This window comes from Petaurus breviceps, unplaced genomic scaffold (genome assembly GCF_028583685.1).
Source record: "Petaurus breviceps papuanus isolate PSGF00001 unplaced genomic scaffold, PetGlider_PUasm1.0 77, whole genome shotgun sequence".
Lineage (NCBI taxonomy): Eukaryota > Metazoa > Chordata > Mammalia > Diprotodontia > Petauridae > Petaurus > Petaurus breviceps.
In genome coordinates, this window is record NW_027186492.1 from 1,968,050 (window position 1) to 1,989,814 (window position 21,765).

The 21,765-nt window shown below is 37.9% G+C and overlaps 1 protein-coding gene across 1 annotated transcript in view; it reads right to left on the reverse strand.

Moving 5' to 3' along the window:
• FSIP1 (fibrous sheath interacting protein 1) overlaps window positions 1–21,765 on the reverse strand; it is a 252,900-nt gene that overhangs the window by 193,720 nt on the left and 37,415 nt on the right. The window contains exons 9-10 of the mRNA XM_069105721.1: window positions 21,582–21,692; window positions 17,905–18,066 (exon numbers count right to left, since the gene is read on the reverse strand). Of these exons, the coding sequence (XP_068961822.1) occupies window positions 17,905–18,066; window positions 21,582–21,692 (273 nt within the window). The remainder of the gene's footprint in view (window positions 1–17,904; window positions 18,067–21,581; window positions 21,693–21,765) is intronic.

Consider the following 21,765-nt stretch of genomic DNA (forward strand, 5'->3'; position numbering starts at 1 on the left):
GCCTGTATACTTTGAGGTTCAGGGTGCTGACCTTTTCTCCTGAACAAAGTAAATGATATATGTCTGACTGATTAAAGTAAGCTTGTTAACCCATTTTGAGTTGCTTTCCTTTAACAAAGCAGATCCAAGAACCTGTGGTAGCTGCAAACCCTGAGGACGCTTGGGGTGCTTGCTGCTACAACTGGGCAGGAGCAGACCTCAGGGGACTGAATCACTGGCAGCTGTGGCAGTTTCCAGACTTCTCAAACCACAAATGCCAAAGACAAAGTAAAAGGTAAGTGGGAAAACTCTGTTGGACCTGGGTGAGGGAAGAGCACAGTCCGGCCCCTGCCTGCAAGGTGGTGGAGGTGGTGGTGGCCCACAGTTGTAGGAGAACAAGCTGCTTCTAGGGCACCAGTCCCATAGAGGGTGGGGATCAAGTAGCTGATCAGAGGGCAATTGCAGGAATCTATTTGCAGGCACTGAGGCAGGAGTTTCTTGCTTTGCCTTGCTTGGATCTGGGTTGTAGTCTTGGGTGGTGGTCCTGGGGTGAGGAAGAGCGCTGGCATGGCAGAGCTTGTGGCAGCTATGGAGAGAAAATTCTTCTCATAGTTCTGAGGCAGAAAAGAGCACTTGTGATCATTCACAGACCAGACCACAGGCCAGGAGACGACTAAACACCTCTCCTTTGATCATATCATGTTAGAAGAACTGAAAATTTACAGGTGCCTAGAAATTGCTCTGACAACAGTTGTGCAAAACCCCAGAAACTTAGAACAGAGCATTCTTCACTCTGGAAGCAAGTCCTACCTTGGTAAAGAGCTCAAAAGTCAAGTAATTGGCTGGGAAAATAAGCAAACAGAGGGAAAAAATCAGACTATAGAATCTTACTTTGGCAACAAAGAAGATCAAAACAGAGAACCAGAAGAAGACAACAAAGTCAAAACTCCTGCATCAAAAGCCTCCACAATAGATAGGAATTTGTTGCAGGACATGGAAGAGCTCAAAAAGGATTTTGAAAATCAAGTAAGAGAAGTAGAGGAAAAATTAGGTAGAGAAATGAGAGTGATACAAGAAAATCATGAAAAACGAGTCAACAGCTTGCTAAAGGAGACCCAAAACAATACTGAAGAAAATAACACCCTAAAAAATAGACTAACCCAAATGGCAAAAGAGGTCCAAAAAGCCAAGGAGGAGACAAATGCCTTAAAAAGCAGAATTGGCCAAATGGAAAAGAAGTCCAAAAGCTCACTGAAGAAAATAACTCCTTCAAAATTAGAATGGAGCAAATGGAAGCTAATTACTTTATAAGAAATCAACATATAAAACAGAACTGGGGCAGCCAGGTGGCTCAGTGAGTAAGAGCACTGGCCCCAGAGTCGGGATGACCTGGGATCAAATCCGGGCTCAGACACTTAGCATCCACCCAGAAATACCTGGCTGTGTAACCTTGAGCAAGTTATTTAACCCCAATTGCTTAAAAAAATAAAATAAAACAGAACTACAAGAATGAAAAATAGAAGACATGAAATATCTCATTGGAAAAACTATTGACCTGGAAAACAGATCCAGGAGAGATAATTTAAAAATTATTGGACTACCTGAAAGCCATGATCAAAAAAAGAGCCTAGAAATGATCTTTCAAGAAATTATCAAGGAAAACTGCCCTGATATTCTAGAACCAGAAGATAAAATAGAAATTGAAAGAATCCACCAAATGCCTCTTGAAAAAGATCCCCAAAAGAAAACTACTAGGAATATTGTAGTCAAATTTCAGAGTTCCCAGGTCAAGGAGAAAATATTACAAGCTGTCAGAAAGAAACAATTCGAGTGTTATAGAAACACAATCAAGATAACACGAGATCTAGCAGCTTCTACATTGAGGGATCAGAGGGCTTGGAATATGATATTCCAGAGGTCAAAGGAACTAGGATTAAAACAAAGAACAACTTGGGGGAGGGGATATTCAGTGGGATAACTGTTTTGGGGTGGTGGGTAGGGAAAAATGGGGAGAAAATTTGTAACTCAAAATCTTGTGGAAATGAAAGATGTAAACTAAAAAATAATAAGTAAATAAATGAATGAATGAATGAATTTAAAAGATGCTCTATTCAGGGTAAAAAAAAAAACCTCTTACTCAGCAAAACTGAGTATAAAACTTCAAGGGAAAAAATGGATATTCAATGAAATAGAGGACTTTCAAGCATTCTTGATGAAAAGACCAGAGCTGAACAGGAAATTTGACTTCCAAACATAAGAATCAAGAAAAGCATGAAAAGGCAAACAGGACAGAGAAATCATAAGGGCCTTATTAAAGTTGAACTGTTTACATTCCTACATGGAAAGATGATATTTTTAACTTTTGAGACTTTTGTCAGTATCAATACTGAGTTAGTCGAAAGGAATAGATATATATGTATATATAGACAGAGAGCACAGGATGAGCTAAATATGAAGAGATGATATCTAAAAAATAAAATTAAGGAGTGAGAAAGGAATATATTGGGAAAAGAAGAAAGGGAAATATACAATAGGGTAAATTATCTCATATAAAAGAGTTAAGAGAAAGCTGTTACAATGGAGGGGAAGAGAAGGGAGATGAAAGGGAATGAGTCAACCTTACTCTCATTGGATTTGGCTTAAGGAAGGAATAACATACACACTCAATTGGGTATCTTACACTACAGGAAAGTAGGGGGGAAGGGGACAAGATGGGGGAATGGTAGAAGAAAGGGCAGATTTGGGGAAGGGATAGTCAGAAGTAAACATTTCTGAAAAGGCACAGGGTCAAAGGAGAAAATAGAATAAATGAAGGGGAGGGATAGGATGGAGGGAAATATAGTTAGCATTTCACAATGCAACTACTATGGAAATGTTCTGCAAAACTACACATGTATAACCTATATTGAATTGCTTGTCTTCTCAGTGGGGGTAGGTGAGGAGGGAAGAAGGGAGAGAATCTGAAACAAAAAGTTTTAGAAACAAATGTTAAAAATTGTTTTTACATGCAACCTAGAAGTAAGATATACAGGCAATGGGGTATAGAAATCTATCTTGCCCTATAAGAAAGGGGGAAGGGGGAAAAAGGGATTGGGGAATAGAAGGGAGGACAGAGTGGGGGAAGGGGTAATCAATATGCCTGTCATCTTGGGGTGGGGGGTAGGGGAGAGATGGGGAGAAAATTTAGAACTCAAAATCTTGTGGAAATGAATTGAAAACTAAAAATAAATAAATAAATTCTGGAGAGAATAAAAATAAAATTGCAATAGGTTTTATCCTCAGCAAATTTTGATTTAAAAGTTTTTTTTACCAATTTTTCTGGTGATTCTATCTGGTTACAAATCATGGAAAATCACAATTAGAGATGATCTAAATGGCAAAGTAGAGATGAACAGTGGGCATACAAATGGGCTAAAGCATATAACCAATAATGATTTGTATATAAGAAATAGAACAAAAGTTAGCCAGAAAATATAGGATTGGAGAGGGAAGAGAGTTGGTCATGTAATAAGAGCAAGAGAGAACGACAGACGGACAGGCCATGTGTTGTACTGGTGCTCTGTTGGCACCAACAACATGTAAAAGATTTGGATTTAGGCCTCCAAAGTTCTGGGTAGAGTCTCTATGGAGAATAAAAGCCAGCTTGGAACAATGGAAAGAATGCTGGCTTTGGAGTCAGAAGTCGAGTTTGAATCCCATCCTTGCCACTTGCTTCCTTCATGACTTTGGCCACGTCATTTAATCTCTCTGATCCTCAGTCTCCTCATCTGTAGAATATAAGGGGTTTGAACTAGATGACCTCTAAGGGTCCCTTCTAGCTTTAAATCTGTGATTATATGATTTCTAAGCAGACACAGACAGGGTAGGCAGGAGTGGGTTGAAATCTGTACCAATGGAAATGAGTACTTCCATCAAAGAAATCACAGATCCACCCAATTATATAAAAGATTTTCTTAATTAAGTTCTATATTAACATAACAAGGACCCTCCTTTACTCTTGCCACCAGGAATCAGAAGAGACCATTTCTTCAATCAAAATCACGACATCTCCACCCCCAGAAAATCTATAAATCATAGATTGAAAGGTTGATTTTTTTTTTGTCTCAATCTTAAGGGATGATCCTGCCCCGTCCCATAAATAGTGTTAGAAGCAAGGAAGAGTTGTTTGTTCAGAGTAGGGAAAGTAAAGGACTCAGTAGGGGAAGGGAGCCACTATTAAGAAGCTTTCTACAATTTCAGAGATCAGATTTCCTTATTTAGTTTGAAATATATTATGGCAGAATTCTACGGCATTCAATATACCAAATCTTGTCATTTTTCGTCTCCATAATACTGCTCACATATATCCCCTACTCACCAACAACACAACCACCACCTTCATCACTTCTCACATAGACTAGTGGAATAACTTCCTATTTGGTCTTCCCACATTATGCCTCTCCCCATTGGTACAAAAACGATTTTCTTAAAACTCAGGTCTAACTGAATGACCTCCTTTCTATTCAATGAAATCCAATGGTTACCTCTTCCAGGATCAAATATAAACTTATCTGTTTAAAACTCTTTACAACCTGGCCCTTCCTACTTTTGCAATCTTCTTGCACATTACTTCCTTCTGTATACTCTGCAGTCCAACCATATTGGGTGATTTGTTGTTCCACACACATGACACTTCATCTCCTCAATCCATAATTTTGTATTGGCTGTCTTCTATGACTGGAATGCACCCTGTCTTTGAGACTCCTTCAAAACTCAGCTCAAGTACCACATTCTATATGAAAATTTTCTTTATCCCTTCCAAAATTACCTTGGATTCATTTTGGAAGAGGAAGAAGAGAGGAGGAGGATAAGGGGAAGGAAAATAAAATTTAGGTAGCACTTTAAGGTTTGCAAAGTGACTTAACAAATTAAATATTATTGGGGTATAGTGTGTGTTCAGGGAAGACTAGTACCTCTGGTCTGAGGGCCACTGAGCTCTTTCAGGGCTGCTTATCACCTTTGGTGTCTCTATGATCCACCTAACTCTCACCTGTGGCTACAAAAAGCTGTAGCATACAGATTGGGTATCACATACTGGTAAACCATTTTGGCAGAGAGGCTAAACCGGGATGAAGGTAACAAGAGGTCTCAAACCCATCAGTGAGTTAGGGTGGTGTCTACTCTAAGCAATGTGAAGACTTCATCTGGTGGAATGTGCATATGAGAACGATTTGTTCCAATGACCACAAAGGCAGTTGAAGCAGGCACTGTGGAGCACTTAGAGCTTGGTTAGACATCAAAGATGCCAAGGTAATCTGCTGTGTCTGGAGCCATCACCAGTCATCTTGACTCTGATCTGCCATTGGACTGTGATGACTCTGGAAGAAAGAGTGAGGCCAATGACTTCATGCAACTCTGTCTCTCACTTAAATCCAACTTCTGCATGAATCAAAAGACCTCGCCCATATCATTTTACCAATTTCAAAGTACCCTGGTGACAGGCAAGTGACAAAGGTGTGGTTACACTGAGAGCTGTAGTCACAACTCTGCACACAGGTGGCCCAAGCCACAAAGTCATCTTCTCACTGGAAGCAGAGTGGGATTTGGTAGGCCCTGGATGTCTGAGCAGCTTTTAAGGACTGCACTGCTTACTTCCTGGTGTGAGGAAGAGGCTAGAAAAGATGGCCTAAAACTGTATGCTGATCTATAACTCTGGCCTGTTTACCACAGCTGGCAGAGATCTCACCCTGCAGTCAAAACAGAAAATGTACAAAAACTTCTTCAAATATGATGCCACTCACCATCGGTATGTGGAATGTGTGCACATTTATAAACAACACAAAATCCAGTAGACCTACTCTTGTTGCAAGAGAACTCAGCAGGTATCACATCTTCTTGAACATTAGGAGCTAGGCCCACCTTTTTCTGGAGAAGTCATAGTGAAAGGGAGCTCCATGAAGCTGGTATAGGTTTTGCAATCAAAACTAATCTAGTCAGCAAGGTTATATGCCTACCAAAAGTAGTTAATGACAGGCTCATGACAATGTAATGACCACTTGTGGGAAAATTCCACACCACCATCATTAGTACCTATGCTCCCCCCATGACAAACCCTGGTGAGGTCAAAGAAAATTTTATGAAGACCTGGAAACTCTCATCATCAATGTGCCAAAAGGGATTTTATATAGATATATAGATATATGTACGTACATATACATGTGTATGTGTAAATATATATGTGTGTGTATATGCATACATATATATGTATACATATATGCCAAATAGTTTATAATTCTGGGTGACTTTAAGGCTAGAGTAGGCTCAGACTACCAGACATGGCAGAGTCTTTGGAAGGAATGGAGTGGGAAACAGCAACAGCAATGGTTACTTACTATTGAAGACTTGCACATCTCATTACCTTCTCATCACTAACACTGTCTTCCATTTATCTAAATTCAATACAACTTCATAGATGCACTCTAGCATCAAGCACTGGCATTTAATAGACTATGTAACTGTAAGGAGAAGAAACAGGCATGATGTGAAAGTGATAAAGTCAATGTGTGGTGCAAAGTGCTGGACTGATCACAGACTTATCCTTTCCAAGCAAAATATTCACATTCAACAAAAGCAACAGCCCCAAAGCAAGATGACTACCAGAAAACTTAATGTCAACAAATCAGAGCATTTCTATGAACGGTTTATTGCTAACTTGGAGAGAAAGTTGAGCCAACAAACAGTTGACAATAGTGAAGCAGAAAAGGAGTGGGCAACTTTCAAAGATTTGGTGTACAGCACTACATTTACTCATCTGAGTCAGAATACTTACAAATATCATGACTGGCTTGATGAAAATGACAGGGAAATTCTGATTGAAAAACGAGAACTCCACAGAGTTTATCAGCAGGATAATTCATCCATCTCTAAGAAGGTAGCATTTAACGCCATCAAAAGTAAAGTACAGGGGTGACTAGGTGGCACAGTGAATAGAGCACCAGCCCTGGAGTCAGAAGGACCTGAGTTCAAATCTGGCCTCCAACACTTAACACAAAAAAAATTAGCCGTGTGATCTTGGGCAAGTCACATAACCCCAATTGCCCTACCTTCCCCCCTCCAAAAAAATAGTAAAGTACAAGTGAAGCTTAAAGAAATGCAGAATTCTTGGCTCAGTAAGAAAGCAAATGAAATTCAGTTTTACACTGATAGTAAGAATCTAAAATGCCTTCATGATGCCCTAAAGGCTATTTATGGGTCAAAGACATGATGTATCTCAACTACTCAGAGCTGATGGAGCCACATCAATTAGTGATGAGGACATGATTGTGGAGAGATGAGATGAACACTTCCTTTGTGTTCTCAATAGCCCATCATCAATCAATGCTAAAGCCACTGACAGTTTACTTCAGGTTGAAGTCAAACCCTTTCTAGTCAATTGAAGAAGAGATTTTTAATGCCATTAGGTTCTTATCCTGTATCAAAGCACCCGGTATTTATTCTGTTCCAGCTGAGATTTACAAGGTAGGGGGGTCCATTGATTATACAAAGCTAAATGAAATTTTCCAGGTTATATGGCAACAAGTGGTTACCCTACAGGAGTTCGATGATGCCTCCACTGTCCATGTCTATAAAGGTAAAGGAAATAGACAATCACAGAAGGGTCTCTCTCTTTTCATTACTGGCAAGATTTTTGTCAAGAGTATTCTTTAATAGACTGATCCTTCATCTGGAAGATGGTTATCTGAGAAGCAGTATGGCTTCAGAAAGAACAGAGGAATGGTCAATATGGTGTTTGCTGCCCAAAAACTCCAGGAGAAATACCAAGAACAGAACAGAGGTCTGCACACAATTCTCACTGATCTGTCCAAGGCCTTTGATACTGTCAGTCATGAGGGTTTATGAAAAATTATGTCAAAATTTGGTTGCCCAGAGAAGTTCATCAGCATTTTACATCAATTTCATGATGGCATGCTTGCCCAGGTTCTAGATAATGGACAATGCTCTCATGCTTTCCCAGTCACCAATGGAGTGAAACAAGGCCATGTGCTTGCTCTCACCTTTTTTGGCATGATGTTTTCAACTATGCTGTCAGGCACCTTCAATGAGGATGGACACAGCATCAAGGTCAGCTACCACGCTGATGGTAAATTATTTAACTTGAAAAGGCTATAAGCCAAGACTAAAATGGAGGAAGGGTTGATGCATGATTCTTTTATTCATAGATGATTGTGCGTTCAATGCAGCCTCTGAAGCTGAGATCCAACAAAGTATGGATGGATTCTCTGATACTTTTGCTAATCTTAGCCTCACAATTAACATCAAGAAAACAGGTGTTTCACTAGCCACCACCACACCATTCATACATGGAACCACTGATTACAGCAAATGGAGAAGTTCTGAATATTGTGGATAAGTTCACTTACCTTGGCAGTATACTTTCTAGGGATGTACACATTGACAATGAGCTTGACAGATTGCCAAAGCAAGTTCAGTGTTCAGGAGACTCCAAAGGAAAGTGTGGGAAAGAAGAAGCATTAGACTGACTACCAAACTGAAGGTCTACAGAGATATTGGGCTGACCTCATTGTTGTATGCCTGTGAAATCTGGACAGTGTACTAGCACCATGACAGGAAACTAAATTGCTTCCATTTTTAATGTCTTTAATGAAGATCACCTGGCAGGATAAGGTACCAGACGCTAAGGTTCTTTCTGGAATTAAACTGCCAAGCATTCAAACTTTACTACAGAGAGCACAATTCTAATGGGCTGGCCACATCGTTCAAATGCCAAATATCCACTTGCCTAAAAGACTATTTTGTGGAGAACTCACACAAGGCAAGTGCTCACATGGTGGTCAAAAGAAGTAATACAAAGACACTCTCAAGGTCTCTCTGAAGAACTTTGGAATTGATTGCAGGACATGGGAGATAACGGCACAGGACCATCCAGCATGGAGTGCCCTCGTCAAAGAAGGTGCTATGTTCTATGAGAAAAGCAGAACTGAAGTAGCTCAAAAGAAACTGAAGATGTGCAAATTTAGAGAATCCATCTCAAATGTCCACAGGGACTACTTGTGTCCGGCCTATGGCAGAGCATTCAGAGCTCACGTTGGTCTGATCAGCCAGTCAGACACATTGTAACTTGACTCTAACATAGTGACGGTCTTTGTGGTCCGCTTTGAGGATGAAGGGCGACAACCAACCCACAAATATTATCTCATTTGATCCTCACAACAATCCTAGGAGGTAAGTGTTGTTATTTATCCCTATTTTGCAGTTATTAAGAGTTGCTATACGTCAGGTACTACAGATACAAAGAAAGGTAAAAACACAGTCTCTGCCTTCAAAAAGTACATGTTGTACCAGAGCAAACGATACATAAAATACCTAGCTATATACAAGATAAAACCAAACCATTTTACAGTTGAGGAAATGGAAATAAATAGAGCTTAAGTGACTTACCCAGACTCACACAACTAATTAAGTATTTGAGGCTAGATTTTAACTCAGGACTTTAGATCCAGCACTCTATCCATGGCACCATCTAGTCACCTGTATGTTATTATGCATATATTTGTATATGTACATGTTTTTTTTCCCATTAGAATAAAAATAACTTGAAGTCAGGAATTATTCCATTTTTTCACTTAACATAATACCTGGTACTTTGTATACACTTATTAAATACTTGATGGTTGGTTGACTGATATTCATATACAAATATAAATATAAAAACACTCTCCAAAGGTTATACTTACTATTGTTCTCCATTCCTATTATGAATTAATGAGTTAACATACAAAGAAAAAAAAAGATAGAATTAAAAAAATACATCTGTTTCTGTTTTAAATACTTTGTGCTTAGAAAAAATAGAAGAAATATGTCTACTAATCATTTAATATTTTATTGGGAAAAATATATTAAAATTCCCTCCAAAAGTCATTATTAAGTGTCATGAAATAAAACTATCAGAAGGCATTGATTTGCACAAAAGTGTAGAAAGACAAGAAAAAATATAAACCACTTCACTGTTAGTTCAACAGTAAAGATTAGAGTCCAACAAATTAGCAAAAGAGACACATGGGTGAAATCCAAATGGCTCTACTTTGAGTATATTTAAAAAGGGTCCCTGGTCCAAAATAAATAGCATCCATAAAGGCCTCAGAGAAAACTTGTCATATTAGCTTTCCAGTTTCTGGCTTGAAAAATTCAATGTATCATGCTGGTTTTAGTTAGAAAATAAGGAAAATGCCATGAGGAACTTGAACGATGGTTTAGAAGATTCTTTGTTCACATCCAAAAGACATCAATTTTCCCCTTTCAATAACAATGCTGGGGAATCTTATGATCCTACATCCAGTGGGAAACTGAAAAATAGAGCTGTTTTCTGTCTGTTTTATTCCACATAAAAACATATAATCTTGGTATGTGACAACAAAGTAATGGTGACTTGGATTTTGCTTTTATTTTGTTTTAGATATTTCATCTCAACTATAAATGTTATAGATAGATAGAATATAGATAGAATAAAAAAATACATCTGTTTCTGTGAACTCAGTCAACAGTATCTTAGCACATTTGTGATTTTTTTGGAAGTCCTAAAAATCAGATTTCAAAATCCTCAGTCTCCATTTCAAGAATCATATGTTACAGGCATGAATCAGACAATCTCTGTTTATATGTTTATTATTATACTTGAGAATTTAATTACCTTAAAATCTCGCAGTGGTAAAATGTTCTAAAATATTCCAAACATGAAAAGAACAAAAGACAACCTTGAACTGTTTTCTTATTATTTTAGCTTCTCGTTAAGAAAACTGAGCCCAGTTCCCTAACTAGGTCAAGATAACCAGGGTCAAAAACCTAGGATAAACTGAGGGTTTTTTTTTTTTTTTTTGAGAAAGAATTTCCCGCCACTCCCAATTCCCTTTACTCCAAACCAAACTTTAAGACTGGGAGATGCTGAACCTACGGTCCTATGATTACAGAAACAGCAATAAAGGAGCAGAGGAGTCCCCGATACCTGAAGCTACAAAGTTACCAACAAATATTCCTTCCTCCCTATTACCCCAGCTACTTCATACCCTAAAAATCGGTAAATTTCCAATTTCCCACTTATTTCACCCTGAACCCAGACTTCTCTTCCTCACCTGAAACATGATCTACTTATCTACTGAATACAAGCATTTCATTGGTAGGCTGAAACTCAGAGCAACTTGTGTTCATGTGGTTTAAATCCACCTGAGTTAAGTAACAAAGTTTTTCTGCTGGTGATTTATATTATTTGTAAAAAGGACAAAATGGGTAAAAAGGACCAAAATGGATTAAAAAAAACTAGACCTCAACACAAACTATTACCACTTCATAATGAAGTTTAACTGACATAAATCAATCATCAAAAGAGGAAACCAGAAGAGTCCATAAACTGTCAGCCAGCAAATATTTGATCTTCTTGAGAAGAGAGATGTGGCAAGCAAAGGCAGTACCAGTTTAGAAAGCAAAAGTCTTGGTTCAGATTTAAGTTATTAATGCTTAAATTTGTTTGTAAAATCTCATAGAGGAAGATGGTGGGGAAACTACGAGCTGTTACCTCATAAAATAATGAGAAACAGTAGAAAATAAGAACAAGTATACTGAACATTTGTGACTAAGACAACTAAGCAAAATGTAAATTGTAAAAACAAAAATGGAAAAGATCTACCAATATTTCTATAACAAACACCTCCCTCTAGCAATGAGAGTGGAACTACCACATTTGGATTCTAACATCATAATCCTAGATGTGGTCCATGAGGAAATAGAAACACCATTTAAAAAAAAAGAGAAAAACAGATGGATCAGACCAATTACACAAAGAGAAAAAAGCAAATCAGTTAAATCTTTGCTGGACTCATTAGCCCATCTCATTCCCTATAAGAAAGTCTTAGGATACTCTTATTTCATGACAAATAAGGAAGACAGTTTAGGGGAGAATTTTAAAGTGTGGTTTTTTTTCCAATAAAAGTTTAAATTATTAGTATAACTATTAAGTACCTAGCATGTGCTAGGGATATAAACATAATGAAAGAAATGATCCTTTATCTCAAGGAGATTACAGGGTCACAAGATATATGATAAAAGGAAGCATTCCAAATGTTTCCAAAAAAATCAGGGACTTGGTAAAATCATGGTTAAAAAAGATAACAAATAAAATATCCATGTATCACCTTCCTACTAACTTTTCATTCTGATCCCCCCCTCCATTTGCCAGGACTTATAGAGCTAGAATGCACCAATGGCTGAAAAGCAATAGGAGGAAGAGAAGAGAGGTGGAGGAAGGAAGAACAACCAGGGTTCCAGCTGAAGAAGAATGGTATGGAAAGACCTAAAGGGCCAGGGCAGAAGATACACAGGATGCAGAAGTAAGGTTCTGGTCATTCAAAGTGGGACTGGAAAAATAGCAGTGTGAGAGGAGTCTCTATTCCAGGGCTCACTTATGAGTCGACCCCACTAGCAATAAACAAGGTTCAAGGAGAAATCAAGGTCCTACATGGCCCAGCCAATAAGGCAACCATGCAGAGAAGCTGTGAGGGGATAAGATCAGAGGTCCAAGGCAGTAACAAAGCAATGAGGGAAAGAATTAACAAGAGGAGGAATAAATTGCCCCATGTCCAAAGTTCCTTCAACTGACTGGGTATTGAATATGCCTAAGATCATGAGGGGAACAACACTGGAGATGCTTGTTAGCTCCCAGTAGGAGAGCTAATAGGGAGGTATGAGTCTAAGCATGGTAAATGTGTTCCTGGAACTCCAGGGTTTGAAAAATGGCTTCTAGGCTCATTAATGGTTTCCTGAGTCTAAGAGAAACTGTGGGCATGCAGAACAGGAGTTATTTTTATATATTTTATTTTATTCCTTTTAAATTTATGTATGGGTATAAATAAAGAACTACATAGTTAAATTATGTTAATATAACTTCATTGAAAGAGTCCAAAGGTAAGAAAGCAGTTTCCTCCCAGTGAGGTGTGGGAAGAATAAGCCATAAAGCCTAAATGGATAAATACACAAAAATATACCACACCCTCTAGAATAACAAAATGAGTGCTGCCACCCACAAGAGGGACAGAGTTAGGTGACAGAGTTTGCCAAGTCTCTGAAAAACATAAGAGTACCCCCTGGGGTTGTATGAAATGTATGCCTGCCAGGGTGAGCATAGAACTGTCAATCCTTAATTCTTATTATTGAATAGCATCAGGTAAATGAACAGCAACAACCTTTGATAAATCAATAACCACTGGTATATGTGCCTGCTTGCCCATTTCTATATATCTTTGAAAATAGCCTACATGCACAATGAAGGCTTCAATAAAGGTCTGAATAGAAATCATAGGACCATAGAGTTAGAACTGAAAGAAGCTATTTAGTCCAACACCCTGATTTTACAGATAAGGAAACTGAGGTCCAGAGAAGTTTTGTAACTTGCCCAAGGTCACACAGCCAGAAAATGGCAGAGACACAATTTGAAACCAGTTCTTCTGGCTCCTTATCTGGTACATATCCACCATGAGATGCTGCCAGCAGGCTTTTACAAGTTATATTCTACACAACACTTTATTTTATAGTTACACAACCAACTAAAAGGAGTAGTGAATATAATATCCCACCATGATTATTTCTGTTAAATATTTGAAAACAAAGGATTTGATTCCATGGAGTAAAATACTGCCTTAAAGGCCCTTTTCCAACAAAGTCAGAGGATTAGTGTTCAAATCTCAGCTCTATCTGCTGCCTATAAGACTTGGGCAAGTTACTTACCCTAAAAACAACAGTTAGAAAACATGCCTCACCCCCACCCCAACAAAACTGGAGCATACTCTCCCTCAAATCTACATAGCACCTGAGAGAAGAGAAAGTACAAACTTAGAGCACAAAGGTAATGGGGCATATGTGTGAAGAACACACGTAACAAAGGAAGCTCTACCTTTAGTACCACAAGGCCCGGTTCCCTTTGTCTCCTCACTGAGTTCAAGCTACTTCTCTCCCTGGACATGGCATCTACACTGAGTTCAAGTCTATTCTTTTTCACAGCGCAGCTAGTTGTCTCTTGCATTCAGGCACCTCTTTCTAATGCTGCCAGGATGTCACTACTTAAAGCTTCTTCCTGCCTTGAATGTCTCTATGGAGGATGTGTTTCTGCTTCCTGACGGACACATCTCAACTACACCTTAAAATCACTCAAGCTGACAAATTCAAATTCAACTGACCCCTAGTCAGTTAGGGGACCCTTTTCAACTCAGTCACAGTCTTTTCACATTTCATAGAGATAAAAAGGTATTACCACGTTTGTTTATTTGTTTGAATTCCATTAATATGTTACTAGGGTCTTCATAACCTCACACCTGAATTATTGAAATAGCCTGAAGGTAAGTCTGATGCCTCAAGTCTCTCCTCACTCCATTCCTCAGTCCATCCTGGATTCAGACTTTAAAGTGATTTTCCTAAAGCACAGGTCCAATGAAGTCATACACAACCCCCACCCCCCGCCCCCACCCCACCCCACCCCACACACACTCAATAAACTTCAGTGTCTCCCTATTGCTTCCAGGGTCACATACAAAATGCTCTATTTGGCATTCGAAGCCCTTTAGACCTAGCCTCTATCCTACCTTTCCAGTCTTATTACGTCTTACTCCGGACACCTATGCTTTGATCCAGTGACAATGGTGTTGTGGCTGTTCCACAAACAAGAGATTCCATCTTTTGGATCCAGATTTTTTTCTCTGGCTGTCCCCCATACCTAGAAAGCTCTCCCTCATCCCCTCTGACACTTTTAGAGCACTGGACTTAGGGTTAGCATAGACCTTTATTCAAATTCTAACTCTGACACTTACTTCCTTAGAAAATCATGGTAAAGTCATTTAATGTTAATGCTCAGTTTTCTCAACTATAAAATAGGAATCATATTTATACTGCCTACCCCACAGAATTATTATGAAAATGAAAAGATATCGATATAATATGCCCTGCACACATTATTCAAGCTTTAGTCTTATTTTTGTTGTTATCATATATGATTGTCTCCTCATTCTGGGAGGCTGCATGATGTAGTTGAAGGAGCTAGCAAAGACCTGGATTTAAATCTCACCTCTGACATATACCAGCTGTATGACCACAGGCAAGTCATTTACCCTTTTTGACCCTTAGCTTCCTCAACTATAAAATGGCAACTATAATAACACTTACCTCACAAGGTTGTTATGAAGATCAAATGATGTGTAACATATGGAAAAAACAATTTATACACTTTAAAGCACAGAAATGTCAAGACTGATCATTATTATCTATGAAATAAATCCTGACTAAAATTTAAATTTTATATTGTCCCTTTCTGAATCATTAGGCTAGATAGGAACTTAAAAGCTGTGGACCAGCTAATTTTACAAATACTAATTGTTAACACCAATCTGGTATTCCTTCTTGAATGTATTTTTCTCTTTTTTCTTTTTTGGAGGGCAATTGGGGTTAAGTGACTTGCCCAAAGTCACACGGCTAGTAAGTGTGTCAAGTGTGTCTGAGGCCGGATTTGAACTCAGGTCCTCCTGACTCCAGGGCTGGTGCTCTATTCACTGTGCCACCTAGCCATCCCTTGAATGTATTTTTCACATGTTGAGATATTCTTTATTACAGTGTACTTGATGGAGAAAACTGGCCTTGAAACCAGAAGGATCTGGCTTCAAGTCCTGCCTCTGACAAATATAGGCTACATGATTCTGAGCAAGTCACTAAAGATCTTAATGCCCTGGGCACTAAGTCTAAAAGAAGGTACCCACCTACATCAGTAAAGGGATTCTCCTCACCTGAGAGTTCCCCACATAACAATGAAATCACAAATCTACTTACTCTCCCTAATGTTAGTATATATGTTATTTTCAAAGGTATTGGATAAATTATTCTCTCCCTTAAATATAAACAAGGTTGGGTCATATTTTCACCATCCATGAAATGGGGATAACTCTAATCCAATTTAAAGGCCTCTGTAAAAAATAACTACAAAAAAAAAGTTAAAGCACTCACTGTATTCTATGAAAGGCTCATCATGATACATTTGGTATTATGTCTCATATGTATTATATCTTTATGTCTCTTATATGCACAGGGTAGGTGAATAAGGCTAAAGGAAAAAAAGTGTGTTTGGAAACAAGGTGTGTAATTAAGAAATGAAAGAGAAAAGGTTCATGCATTATCAGAAATAGGACTTTAAGAAGAGAATCAGAAGTTATTGGCTCTAGCAAGTTTTGAATGACTGAAAAAAAAATGAAATTGACAGTATTGTAACAGAAATTAATCAGTTAATTACTGGCTTAGGAATTATTTTCAAATCAACTATTTCTGTGCAGTCAAACCATAAACAAGTTATAGCAAAAGTCAAAATCAACACTGTCAAAATCAACACTAAATAAAAAAAGAATAAAGACAAAAAGATGGTACATTACAACCGCCCCAATTTGAGCCATAGATCCTGTAGGGGCATTGAAGGAGGATAATGTGCCAGATCCAGAATTGTATAGGAAGAAGAGACAGGCTGAACTGCCTCTGGGAAATGAAACTAAATAGCATTTTCAACAGGCCCAAGCTACTCTCTGGCATAAAATGCTCTTTTCAACAGCAATATTTTCCCAATGCTGTGGCACAGTTATGAATCATGAAACATCTTGATCATCCAAGAATCAAAACAGCAGGTGACCCAAAGGACAATGAAAAGATGCATGGTGAAAAAAAAAAGAAAATTGCAACATTTTACTTAAAATGACTTGAACAAAAAAAAAACTGCACAAAAGTATTCTTCCAAAAAATATGTGATTAGAAAATAACGTGGATATAGCAGGTAGCAAGAAGAAGAGCTAACAGACAGATGGTTTAAACACCAGTTGGTAGCACACAATGTTAAATATTCTGAAAGAATACCTCTGACTTGTTAAATTGATCTTCCATGAAGGGTCTATAGAAGGAGAAGGGCAGAAATCACAGAGAGTAAGAAGGTATGGATCCTGTTGGCAGACAGACAATGGACCAGAGGTGGATAATAAGACAGACTTGAACAAGACATATACAAATCTGTCTGACCTGACTCTATTTACTTGTTACAAAGGAGAGTTTGGCTTAAATAGATCATTTTTTCAGCTACATATTTTTGTTTGGTTTTGTTTTGTTTTTGTCTGCTTGACTCTAATGAAACCAATATGTAGAGAGAAGGAATATGTCCCACTAATTTTGGAAAGACTCAGAGAAATCACATGTATCTAATACCACACAACACGTGGTTTGGGAAAACTATAATTGTCACGTTTCAAAATTTTCTCTACAAAAGAGACTTCTCCCCATCCTCTGCTAAAGTACTAAAGAGGAGGGGGGAAATGAATTTTTTATTTGTCTTAGCAATTTCCCAACAGTCCTTGTCATTTCACTACCTTTCCACCAGGAATGAATAAGAAAGAATATTTAGTGAATCCAATAAAAGAGGAAATGCAAAGAGAAAAAGGTGTAAATTTCACAATGCTGTTCACAACTAAGTTAAAACACCTGGAAAAACAAAGGCGAGTAAACACTGTGTTTCTGGAACTACTAATACCAGGGACAAAGAAGGGGCTTTCAAGAATCTAAATAACCTTCTTTCCCTTCCCCTTAGCAATCAAGGAATAGCCAAAGTCAGTCATAGTTCTCAAATATACACAATTTCAGAAGATACTTCTATGAATCATGTAGAGATGAGAGAAAAGAAGAAATGGGGAGAAAGGGGAAATAAAAGAAGGAAAAAGAGACACTCAAGGTAGATGCTGCTCCTGCTGCTGTAGTCATATCAAAAAGTAGTTAAACAGAAACCATTCTCAATGAAGGGCTTAGCCAATTACTACAAACCAGTTTTAGCATTAAGAAAACTAAAAACTCCATATAGTCTTGGATTGACCATACCTGACCAGTCTGTTTGTCCATTCCTGAATCACTGGATAACCCCAAGGAAGTTAAAAAGAATCGTTCTTGCAGTTTGGAATCTATTTGAGCTAGTTGCTCACGCTCTATATGTGCTGCAGACATATATCCTTTTTCTGGTAGGAGCCAGGCAGACCCACCATCCTAAAAGGGAAGCAAGGGCAAAGTTGCTAGGATATTTGTGCAAAGCTATAATTTCCTGAAGTTTACCCATGGACGTTTAGATTGGGGAAGAGTTAACCTAATACCCTAAACCTCTAATGAAAAAGAAGTTGACCTATAAAACAGGATATTACAATGAACAACCAAGTATCTAACTGAAGAATGGTAAATGTACCATACATTTTCACTAAATTTGAAAAAAAGAAATTAAAAGAATCTTACCAAGTTCTACTTCCACAAATCCCTCCCATCTGACCTCTGCTCTCCACTCCTGCTTGCCAACACTGTAGTTAAAATCCTCTTCTTTTGTTAGAAAAACTATCATAGCAGCTTCCTAATCAGTAATCCTGCTTCCAATCTGTACTTTCTCCAAAACATACTGCTTTCCTGAGTAATCTTCCTAATGCAATATCATGATCAATTTACTTCTCTACTCAGAATGGTCACTGGTTCCCCTTTGCCTACAAATAAGTACAAACTCCTGTCTCTGGCATCCAAAGTCTTCCACAATCTGGCTGAAACCTGGACAGACCCTCTTTTACAAACTGAGGAAGCCATGATAATCTTTTACAAAGAGCTACAGTTTGAAAAACTACTTAAGTCCCAGAAATGTTTTAAAATTTTGCCAAACTTTATCAATTAAGTAAATTATTTCCAAGAAATAAGTACTTTAAAAGTTTAATTAAAGAGAGGAACTGGACCTGTGATTTCATTAGTACAAAGAATTCTCAATAAGGAAACTCTTCCAGTACAGGTTGGCACCTTCTCTACAACTGAAAGTCTTAGAAAATTAAGAGCACTGCCGCCATGGAGGGAGGGGAGGGAGGGGGACAAAATGTGAAACTCAAGGAATTGTGGAATTGAATCCTGTAAACTAAAAGGAAACAAACAAATTAATTTTAAAAAAATAAGAGTGAAAAAAAAAGAAAATTAAGAGCACTGAGAGGTTAAGGATCCAATTTGAAGTAAATTCTGACTTGCCCTGAATCACAACCAATATGTGTCAAAGGCAAGACTTAAACTTGAGTTTACTTGGCTCCAAAGCCAGCTACATATTCCTCAGGACACACTGCCTCCTAGAAATTAGTTATTGTAAATTCAACCAAATCTAGTAAATATTTATTAAACACCTACTATGTGCAAAGGCATGATGCTACACACTGGAGATACAAAGATGAAAAATTAGCCAGACTCTGTTTTCAAGGTGTTTACAATCTATTTGGGGGAATATGACTAAAGTCTAACTAAGGTATGATGGAGTTGAAGGAAAGATTCAATGCTCTAGGAAAACTTGAGGAGCCGGGAGGGGTCACTTTCAGCTTCAGAGGTAAAAAGTTGAGTCAGGAAAGTGGAAGGAATAAGGAAAGACTTTACCTGAGCTTGGCTTTGAAAAAAGAGAAGATTTCAAGAAACAGGATGAGGAAGAAGGGAAAGCACAGATAATAGTTTGCACAAATGCAAAGAAGGAGGAATAAGCATTTATTAAGCACCTACTATGCACCAGTATTTTGTAATATTATCTCATTTGATCTTCACAAAAATCCTATAATGTAGGTGCTATTATTATGCCTATTTTACAATTGAGGAAACTGAGGCAGAGGTTGTGACTTCCCAAAAGTCACCCAGCTAGTGAAGCAGGACAAAATTAGGGGAGAGTCTGAGAGTCTGTAATTTTTCTAGAATATAGAATAAATGAAGATACATGATATAAACTATGTGGGCATGATTTATTACTTCAATCTAATATTTAATTCAAAGTTCAAAACAGTCCCAGTTGCTAACTCACTAGGAAGGTATGGTTGATTAATTAACAGTATCTGAATTTTAACTCATATATTATTGGAATACAGCAAGTGAGCAGCAACAGGGATAAATACATGATTCTATGATTCTAAGAAACATATGCAATTAATGATCAAGGGGCAATTTTCCAAGTAGAAATTTAACATTCTATAGTTAAGTTTACTTAATAATGTGAAAAAAGTCCAAGATACAAATGTAAAGTAGTACAGGATTCATTTATGGTAACATATAATTCTAAAATGTTATGTGATGATTCAGAAACAAATAGAATCTTCCTAATTACAAGGGATATGAGCTAAAACAACAAACAATGGCAGGAAATGTGGTACAATGAAGAGTGCTGAATATGGTGTCGAAGGACCTGGGTTCAAATCTTGGCTCTCCTACTCACTGCATATCTACTTATGTGAAGGGCAAATCACTTTAGGTCTCTGGGTTTTCATTTTCCCATCTGTAAAATGAAGGGGCTGAACTCCATGGCTTCTGAGGTCCCTTCCAGGGATAAATATGTGATTCTATGATTCTAAGAAACATACGCAATTAATGATCAAGGGGCAATTTACCAAGTAGAAAAGCTCTGTCTGAATTGAATTCTCTTTTTTAACCTAAACTGGCTTATTCAATGGCTTACAGAGATTCATATTTTAATGACCAATATCTTGTAGTTATACTTGAATATCTCAATGATCAGTGACTCCATCAATATGGGTATTCATTCCCCTGATGAAAACGACAGCCCCTCCATGCCTTAGGAAAGAGTCTTCACAAGTTGCTTTGGCTGAAAAAATAGATTCTCTAATCCTTTTAGCTAGACTGATTCTTAGGAGGCAAATAGCCAGTTCATCCTTGGACGATAATCAAAAAAGCCTTTCCAGCATTATGAGATGCATCTGAGGTTATACTCCAACTACATACCTTTTGGAGGTTCAGCTTCACTTTGATACCATGAGGCCTCAGAGTAAGGTTCTGGTCATGGATATAGTCAATATAGAACCATTTTTTCAATAGAGAAAATGGAAAATTGAGGATTGCTTCTAAGGCAAAATTCTGTAGAGTTTACAAAAGATAACTCTGGCCACTTCCAATAATAACAATATACTAACTAATATTTATACAGAGCTTTAAGGTTCTGTAAAGTGCTTTGAAAATCTTATTTAATTTGATCCTCACAACAACCCTGAGAGGTAGGCGCTATTATTAACCCCATTTTACAGTTGAGGAAACGATGCCAGATGGAGGTTAACTGACTCCATTAGAGTCATATGGGTAGTAAATGTGTGAGACCAAATTTGAACTCTGAACTTCCTGGCTCCATGTCCAGTACTCTAACCTATCTGCTGTACTACTGAGCTGCCTCATAAAATGAGAAAAATCACCATAAGCCTCAGCAATACTTCAAGGGCCTGTGATCTCATCAGTACACACAGCACAGCAGTCTATAACTTGAAAGAGTCTTAAAGATTGCCAAGGCTCAGAGAGGTTAAGCAGCTTCCTGGTAGTCACATGGGTAGGAAGTGTCAGAAATGACCTCTGAACCCAGATTCCCTGAGTTCATGTCCAGCACTCTATTCACTACTCCAAGATGTTTCAAACCTTGGACAGTTAATATAAATTGGTGGCAAAATGGCATCACTTTTAAAATGTAGAGCTAAATGAGCAAATTTACAAGATACAAAGTATTGGCACCCACATACCTCAGTACTTGGAAGTATATCTTCTCCATCATCTATGTCCTTTAATAACTCAATCAATCTTCGTTTTTCTTTATCCATCATAAAGACTACACTTTTTGAGTCCTTCGCCAGCTGCAGAATTTATGAACAGAATACTTATAATTCCAGAAAACAAAAGGTTATAAAGTTCTCCCACCCCTATCTT